General features: G+C 35.7%; 1 protein-coding gene across 3 annotated transcripts in view; it reads left to right on the top strand.

Moving 5' to 3' along the window:
* The first annotated feature begins 1,053 nt into the window (after positions 1-1,053).
* The window catches only part of LYK3 (protein kinase family protein / peptidoglycan-binding LysM domain-containing protein), a 14,862-nt gene continuing 6,205 nt past the window's right edge, over positions 1,054-9,710 (top strand). For 2 of the 3 annotated variants that reach the window (XR_016055700.1, XM_088867022.1), the window contains exons 1-3: positions 1,054-2,111; positions 4,764-4,835; positions 5,336-5,629. Coding sequence is in view for 2 of the 3 variants with exons in the window: in XM_088867022.1 (XP_088723148.1) it covers positions 1,475-2,111; positions 4,764-4,835; positions 5,336-5,629 (1,003 nt within the window). In the remaining variant the exon portion in view is untranslated. Of the gene's footprint in view, positions 2,112-4,137; positions 4,243-4,763; positions 4,836-5,335; positions 5,630-9,710 lie in introns of those variants that run through there. The other variant, XM_088867023.1, reaches the window with a different exon arrangement.

Below are 9,710 nucleotides of genomic sequence, written 5' to 3'. Positions count from 1 at the left end.
CTATGACTACCCACGTTGCACGATCCAATTTACAACAATAAGTGTTTTTAACAGTATTTTAAAACCCGACAATTTTCAATTCATTCGATATTTTGTAGGAGAATGGGTTGGGATCGAAACAGTTTCAGGATGGTACAGGCCCTGACTTAGTTCCCCTCGGACCCTTTGTTTTTCTTCTTTATCTAATTTTCTCAAGTGCCTTTAGATCTCCACCCTCATAACCTCCCATTTTTTCTTTTATTTTGTTTTAATTATTTTAAATGTTTTAATCATCATTTCGAGACCCATCTGTATTGTTGACGCAATGATTCGACATACATATGTAGGTGAGCAGTTCACAATGCCAATCCAGGTTTCAAAACACTAGCTTTAGAAATAGGTGAATTGCATTTGAACCTTAGAGAAATTGAAATGACTAAGCATACAAATTGCAATATGTACGACATTGAGATCTTTTTTTTTAAAAAGGGAGTGATTTCTAAGGTCGCCTCTGGATTTAGATCTTTTATCAGTCAGGTCGGCTGGCAAATTTTTTTTATAAAAAAAACTCATTGATTCACACATAAAATTCTTTATTTTACAGAATTAGCATGAAACTAAACCAAGATCGAACTCAAATATAAAGAAATCTAATCCTTGCGTACTGAACTTATCAGAAACATATAAAAAGAGAGTTTGTAGGAAACATGGTATTTCTACTCAATTGCCATGTTCTCCCTTCATGGAGAAAGGGAAGATGATAAATTCACAAATTAAATAATTATCAAGAAGATGAAATTTTGAATAGAATGCAACATCCAAAATGCTAAAATGAAAGTTAAAAAAAAGGGCAAAATCTTCCAAAATTGGGACCCTAATGAATAGAAATTCACGCGTAGATTGTTTTCCACCACCAAAAATGAGAAGGAAAATGAAAGCTGGTGAGGTGGGGTCATTTTCAAATTTCTGATATTTTTGGGCGTTGATGATATTTTCGTAATTACTGGAAGATCACGAGGACATTTTCGTCCGCGTCCCTCCAAAAAAATCTTATCTCCCGCGTTTTCTCTTACCATTCTGTCTCTGGTAAAGATTACGAGAGAGGAATTTAGAGAGAGAAACTCTCTCTGAATTTAGAGAGAGAAACTTCTAAACATCTCTCTGGCTCTCTGCAACTCAATTCTTCACCTCTATTTATTCTCTCTAAAATCCCCATCTCTCTCTCTCTCTCTAGCTCAAATGTTACATTCTCTTTACATTCATGGAGTCCCTCTGCTGCACATTTCCCAAACCAAACTGACACACCAATCGTCTCTAGAAACCCCAAGGCCTTTCTCCTCTCTCTCCTCAACCCCTACTGTCTCTCCCTCTCCAACTTCTCGTTGCTTCTCCCTTACACTGAAAACCTAATCTTTCTTTCTCTAGCCTTCTCTCTATCTGAACCACCAATCCCTGCAAAACCCACCTCCCTTCTCTCTCTTTTGAACCAGCTCCCATGGCTACTTTCCCCCCAAAACCCCTCTTTCTCTCTCTACTCCACTTTCTCTCTCTATTCCTCCATTTCCACCCTTCCTCCTCTGCCTCCAATTCCTCTCTCCTGAACTGCACAGACACCACACGTACCTGCAACTCCTTCCTCGCCTTTAGGCCCCCTCTCTCTCTAATCCCAACTCAAACCCTAGCCCTAATCGAATCAATGTTCGACGCGTTGCCAAAAGACATCTCTGTGGACCAAGCCCCGACCTCTGATAACCACCAACTCTTTTACATAAAAAAGAACTGTTCTTGTGATCCCCGTCGCCATGAATACTTGGCCATGACCACTTTTACGGTGCCTAAAAATGAAGGAACAGTCTATGAACAAGTTTCAGAGGCATATGGTGGGCTTGCCGTGTTGGCAAATAATGGAAGGCCAGCACGAGAGGGGGCAGTGGTGGGTTTGAGATTGGCGTGTGGGTGCTCAGGTGGTGTATGGAATTATCTTCTAAGCTATACTTTAATGGAGGATGACACATTGGAGGGGTTATCGAGCAGGTTTGGAGCTGGAATGGGCGATATTGAGATGGTGAATGGGATCGACGATCCGAGTGTTTTGACGGTTGGGAGAGTTTACTACATACCCATGAATTCAGGTTGGTTAAGTTTGTGTTTGGTTTCTCTCTCTATATGTTTTCTGTATCTAGGTTCCTCTTTCTTTTTGTCCATTGGTGGGTTTGATGCCTCTCTGAATTCTGGATAAAGATTGTCGATTTACGGTGTTCTTTCTCTCTCAAAAATTGTTGGGCTTTTTGCGTTGCCATATATTCAGCATAGTTAATCTCTCTCGCTCTCTCTCGCTCTGGGCTCAATGTTGGGTTTGCTACATAGCCATGAATTCAGGTTAGTATATTGCAGATTTCCGTGTTCTCTTTACTATGTTTCAGTTATGTAACCCATATATAGTTAATTCAGATTAGTTAATTACTGGCACTCTCTATACTCATTAATCACTACCTCGCTTGTTTGTTATAGTCCGATGGATTCAATTTCGTTAATCCCCTCTCTCTCTCCCTCTCTCCATCTCTCTCTGTCCCTCTCTCTCTCTCTCCCCCTCTCTCTCTCAGTCTTTAGAATATGCCCCTGAGTTTAGGTCAGTTAATTACGCTCTCCCCCCCCCTCTCCCCCTCGTTTTTTTCTTGTACTTACTCTTTATCTCTTTCTCATAGTTGGGTGCATATACCCCTTGTTTCAGGCCGTCAATTGAGGCCTCTCTCTCTCTCTCTCTCTCTCTCTCTCATTGCTGACTAGTTTAATTGAAAGTTAGTCAAATACATACACTCTATCATTGGGTTCACTTAACCTCTCTCTCTTCTCTCTCTCTCTCTCTAGTGGGTTTCTGTCAGGCCATTGAATTGAGGTCAGAGAAAGTTTTTTCGTCCCCCACTTTAATTGTTGAAGAATACTAAAATGGCTAGGAAATTTGAGTGTGAAATTGATAAACCACATTTGGGTGGCATGAATTTTTCTTAGATGTCGACTTGACTAAAATATTACTGTAGTTATTTGGAAAATGTGAGGAAAACGACGACTGTGGTTTGTGTGTTGGTTGGAATTAGGCACAATCTGAGATTATTGATGGCGAAAGAGTTTTTATGAACAATTTCTATGTAGGTTTTTTTTTTGTAACCATGTGTTGCTGCTGAGATTGATTGAGATTTACTGAATTGTTTAAAACTCTCAAATTTTAGTCCAACTATGATAAAAAAAATTTGCTCCACTTGGATCCATTTCTCAAAATTTGGCTGAATATGTCTTTTGACTATTTATGCTTTGAAAAAGTGTCTAGTCTAATTTATTTATTTATCCTCCAAACTCTGGGTTACTGGGTCCTTATCTGCTTAATTCTAGCTGCAATCTGGCCATTTCTTTAACAAGAAGGCTGAATTTTTTCTATTTTTATAACAAAGAATAAATTCCTTTAGGTTGATCTCAATGGAATTTTTGGCTTTAACATTTGTGATTGGGGCCCTGATTTAAAATTTTCTTTTTGTTTTATTTCATTTGGAATTGGATGATTCGCTAGTTATGATGACATATTACAGAAGAGCGTTAATTCACAAATAATGGTGATGCTGCCATCATCTTTTTCATATATGGCATTATTGTCACTGTTTTGGGAAACACTCATTTATTTATTTATTTCTTTTGTGGTTATGGTGTGAAATATCAAAGTTACTTTGCGTCAGATGATCAAGCAGCCCATAATCTTTATATACAAGATTTTTTGAACTTACAGGGTCTTGAATGGTTTGCGCTCACTGCATTACCATTTGGGGTTTAATATGAAAACATGCAAGGGGAAAGTGCGATAGTTGAGTTGCCAACTCATATTTGGGTTATTTTCTCTCTATTTTAAACATTTTGCAGTTTACCATAGATGTATTGGTGTACAAATTACTGGTGATTTGAGGTTTGGTTACGTCTTTGAAATATTTGATGTGATTAGACAAGGGAAGCTTGCATTATGGGGGAGAAAAAAAATCATCTTCAAAATTTGCTCTTCTCATACTACAAAAATAATAGAATTAGCAGCATATAAATTATTTGAAATAATTAACAGATGTATAGTATATTAGTATCGGTACTAGTTGTTAATGTAAATTCTGGTTTATATTGTAGATTAGTTGGGCCAAACCATGTCACTTACTTAGCCATTGTCTGTGACTTGTCATTTGACTGGTTGGACTGAGCTATTGCCATCTAAGCCAAAGACATCAGGATGAGGTTTTTCTCTATTACAAATGAAGAATCTTTCTTCTTTAACTTTTTCTATTATGACGAGGTTATCCACAAATTAGCATGTGAAATTCCACATATTGCCCTTATGGTTTTAATCAGCATCATGGGTTCTACTCTAGTTGGATGAACTTTGTCCAATTTCAACGGCCGGAACTGGTATATGTGTGAAAATCGGGGAATTCAAATTCCTTTTAACTGAAGAATTGATCTTTTATATTCCTTCCTAATCAACCCTATATATATAGAGAGAGAGATTGGTTTTAACAACTAAAAAGAGATTAGTTTTAACAACTAATTTATGCATATAGTCAGTGTTTCTTTTCCTTCGACACTAACAAAAAGTGGACAATTTTTACTATTTGATTCAGTTCAACCTGTTTGGTATATTTTATTTATTCCAGTTGGGCAGTATTTATCCATACGTAGTGGGAATTACCAGTTTCAGCTAATGTTTGTGAGGCTGCACCATGGATGATGGGCTAATGCAGCACAATTTGTTTTGCTAGTTCCTGGTGAACCATATTCCATGCTTACAAATGCATCTCCTGCTCCTTCGCCATCAGTTATTACTTCTTCAGGTATCCTTTGTCCAAATTTTTGATGCCTTTATTCATGATTTTTCCTATGTATGAGTTCATTGATGCCCTCACTCTCTCACATGTAGTTATGATTATCAAAATTGGACATGAACTCTCTATACCTGGGGATATTCCCTATGGGGAAGTATACTGTTGTCCAGTGGGCTATGGAAAACCATAGTCCATTTGGGCCATGAGTATTTTATGTAATGATTGACAATGATGGAGAGTAGGAGCTACATTGGATCATTTACTAATCTAGTGGGTCCCACTCTCTCCATCACTGTCCATTTCATTGGAGGGTCACAAACCCAAATAGATTATGGCTATCAGTAGTCCAAGGATAGATGGCATGCTTCCTCACTTTCCTAATTAGTCATTTATGCTGTTTATGTTTTGACGCTTATCTAGTCTTTTTCTAATTTATCTCCATGGTGGATTTGCTTGGATGTGGTTATTTAGAAGAGAAATCTCAATTTTTGTATAACGTGTTTTTGCAGTGGTTTTCCAGCGTCGGTCTTCACATTTTCCATTGGGGTGGGCTTTGGCAATCATGGGGATTGGGCTGATTTTGGTCCTTGCGATTATTTTAATCTGCATCTCCTTCAAATTGTTGACTTGCCACTCTGAAATTCAGGCTGGGTCTGAAAAAGAAATTGACAGTAAGGATTCTCATAAGCTTCCCATTCTTCGGAGGACAAGTTTTTGTTATCCTTCAGGGAGGTACCTTTGCTGCAGGACTGAGAAACTGGCTGCTGGTGCTGCAAGCCATAGGCAGTTAAACATACCTAAAGGTTTTGTATGATATTTCAATCAATCCGTCTATAATCTATTTGTTTCCTTTTCATCAATTTTAAAACTTTTTGCAAGATCCATATGAAGAGATAGGAAAAGCAATTACTGATTGACCAACATTTTTTGCCATCTCATATTTTTATTAGAAAAGTTGCCATAAGATATTGAAAACAAGCTCCATTTTTGTTATTTATGACCAGGATTTTTCAACAGCCTGGTTGTTAGTTTGGTATTTTGTACTAAAGGAGCTAAACAATCCATTCATTCTATAACCTAGATTCTGACATCTGAAGTTATTAGGTTGTTTATTTGTTGAGGTGCCCAACATCAGTTAACTCATGCATCTCTATTTTCTCTTTTCTTTTTCTTCTTAATTGATTAAATTGTTAAAAAGGTCACTTTATGGAATACATTATTCAAATTGCATAAACAGATTGTGTGAATGCCTGACCCTTATCAGATTCGCTTTTGAGGCTTCTCTGTTTTGGCATGGAAAGGATGTGTTTCGGTGCTTTGGCCAATTCATGGCAAGACTTTTGTGCGTGTGTGTGTTAGTTAGCTAGTTAGTTATATTATTCTAGAATTCAACATTCTAATAGTGATTTTAGAAAAGTCTACTCCCAAAATTTGGACAGTGAGTTTCCCTTAAAATAAATAAAATTACATCAATGTATTCTTCCTTCTCAAATTAAAAAAGGGCATTTAATGTAATTGTTGATCCCTCCCTAAATTTACGTAGCCTTCCTTTCCACCGCCCTTTCTCATCACTCCATCTCCATATTTTGGCCTTCCATCTTCCTCTAGTGAGAACTCTCTCTCTCTATCAAGCATCCATCTTAAAGATGGATGCAAATAGGTGGTCCATCTAAAAACAGTTGAAACTAATGGTCCAAATGTTTTTTTAATATAATTATTATTTTATTTCTAGTTTTCTAAATTTATTTATTTATTCATATTCATGATCTCCATGTTAAAGATTATATATTAAAAAATAAATTTATTAAGTGGCCCGCATATCTACATGCGGGCTTGGCCGCATGCTAACCACGTCCATATATATATATATATATATATATATATATATATATATATATATATATATATATATATATATAAACGCCTACAAGCGAAGTTGTAACAATCCTAAAATTTCAAAAAAAAAAAAAAAAAAAAAGGAGAAAATATGCTTTTAAATAGGTGATGTTCTGTTTGAATATGATGGTCCTTGAGGACCATCACTATTTTCAAAAGATTTGCCTTTGCCTTTACTTTTTTTTCTTTTGCCTGCTTTTGCCTCTTGCTGCTTGCAGCTGGCAACGTCCTTTAGCGGACGTAGTTTTCGTACGATAAAAGTCTGCTTTTAACGCGACACCTCAGGTATGAGGTAGAGCGTAATAAAACAATATAATAATACGTTATAAGAATTTAAATAGGGGATGTGAGCACTCCCACCCTAAAACAAAATTTTGAGATCTCTCTCCTTGGTCGAAACACAGTGAACTTCTCTCTCGAACCGAATTTTTTTATCGGAAGCTCCCTCTCAAATAATTGTGGGTAAGTGACATCGTCTTCCTGAAAAATAGTTTGTTTTTTAATAAATAGTGATATTTCCGTCCAGGATCTTTATTTTATAAGTTTTGTGTGTAAGTGACATCGTCTTTCTGAAAAATAGTCTATTTTTAATAAATAGTGATATTTTCGTCCAGGATCTTTATTTTATAAGTTTTGTGTGTAAGTGACATCGTCTTTCTGAAAAATAGTCTATTTTTAATAAATAGTGGTATTTCCGTCTAGGATCTTTATGTTATCAGTTTTATGTGTAAGTGACCTCATTGTCTCGAAAAATAATCCATTCTTTTTAAAAATAAAATGAAATAATTATTTCTGCTTATTATCATGAATTTTAGGCGCGATAAATTTTATGCGCACGTGACCTCATTATCTTGAAAAATAATCTTTTTAATAAAAATTGTGATATTTTATCTATGTTAGAAATTTTGAATGCTGTAAATTAGAAAAATAAATTTATTTATTTTTCTTGCCTATTGTTAGAAATAAATGTGATATTTCAGCTTTTAGTAAAATTGTGATATTTCTTTCTACTGTTTTGAATATTTAGACATTGTAAAATTCATGTGCAAATGACTGCCTTATTATTTAAAAATTGACATTTTTGCAATTGATCATAGTATTGTTGTGAAATGTTTAGTTGTGAAATGTTTATTTGTGAATTGATATTCCATAAATTGTGATAATTCCGTATTCTTGAATTTTTATAAGAGTTTTTCTATACATATTAAATTGACAATTATGCTAGAATGCCTTTACAAACTGCTACCTTTTTAAATTTGAGCCCAAAATATTTGATTGGTTATTTTTGAAATATTATAGAGAGTGACTGTTATTAATGGTTTAAGTGAAATTCATATTAATGGTTTCAGTGATATGTTGAGTGCATGATATTGCTGCTTTCGAATGTTTAAAGAGATTTAGAAATAATTTAAGTATGCAAGTGGACTCATTCGGTTCACCGGTGAGGTATAAGTGGACCTATCTGGGACGTCGATAGGGATTAAGTGGACTCATCCGGTACGCCGGTGAAGTATAAGTGGACCTGCAGGGATTAAGTGGACCTATCTGGGACGCCGATAGGGATTAAGTGGACCCATCAGTACGCTGATGGGGTATATAGGTGACCTACTTGGGACGCCAGTAGGGTATTTTGTGAAATCCTTTGAATTATGTACTGCCGTTAAAAGTGTTATAAGCATTTCAATTACACGGATTATACTTAATTACACATTTATTGAAAGTGAAACTGTTGATGCATTTCTGTTAATAGATCTCATTTTGGAAAATATTGATATCTTTCAATCGTGATTATTTTTAGGATTATGATGATCACTTACTGAGTAGCCAAACTCATCAAACTATGGTAAACATTTTTTCAGGATAACTACGGATTCATTTTGAGTACTCGTCAAGGGCAACTTTGGAAGATAATGTAGTTGTGTTTAAACTTTTTTTTTTTGTTACTTTGTAAGAATTCGTCAGTGTAAATATGTCCTATCAAGAGATGTATATATGTTTTGACTGTCACATCTCAGAAATTTCAGTATTGTAAATTCTTGGGGTGTGACAGAAGTGCTACAGTGTTTCGCCCCCATCACGGACATGCTATGTCCGTGACGGTTTTGCCTAAAAACTGCCATGGACCTACAGGAACTGTGGTAGTCCCCACATATTTGTTGTTTCAAATTTGCTTAAGTCTGTGACGGTCTTTAATCGATGCCGTCCGAAAAAATTGGACGACGTCGAGCCTATAGGCGAAAATACTATTTATTTTCGCCCATAGGCGTTTTGTAGTCTTTTATATATATATATATGGAAAAGTCTTCCCAACACCTATATGCGAAAATGAATAGTGATTTTGCCTACTCTCATCACCGTCTAAATTTCATCTAGCGGTCACAGTTATCTGGTAGTGTTTTATTTTTCATTTTTTTTTCTACAAATCGGAATGACCTGAAATTCGGAGGATATGTACATATTATTGAGACCCATCTAATAAAAATATAAAAAAAATTATCCGCGAAATCAAAATTGACTAAAATACCCCCGAAACTTTTCAGAAGCATTTTGGTCAATGTTTTCCATGTAAAATATATTTTTTTATATTTTTCGAAGATTCCTCTATTTTTGATGAATAGACCTTCCAAATTTCTGGTCATTCCGATTTGTAGAAAAAAAATGAAAAATAAAACACTACTGGACAATCGTGACTGCGAGATGAACTTTGGACGGTGATGAGGGTAGGCAAAATCACTGTTCATTTTCGCCTATAGGCGTTGCGTAGTGTTTTCCCATATATATATATATATATATATATATATATATATATGGGGGAATGATTTCATGTCGCCGTTATGTGATCTCTGCGTACCAATGAAGCGGAACGGCAAGTTATAGGACAGTTGTGAGACCAATTTTACTTTACAGGGCAGAATGTTAGGCGGTCAAGAAACAACATACCCATAGAATGAGTGTAGCGGAGATGAGGATGTTGAGATAGATAAGTGA

This window comes from Amborella trichopoda, chromosome 5 (assembly GCF_054954075.1).
Source record: "Amborella trichopoda isolate Santa Cruz 75 chromosome 5, AtrichopodaSantaCruz75HAP2 v2.0, whole genome shotgun sequence".
NCBI lineage: Eukaryota > Viridiplantae > Streptophyta > Magnoliopsida > Amborellales > Amborellaceae > Amborella > Amborella trichopoda.
The sequence above is the reverse complement of the archived record's forward strand: the minus strand, read 5'-3'. Positions and strand labels throughout refer to the sequence as shown.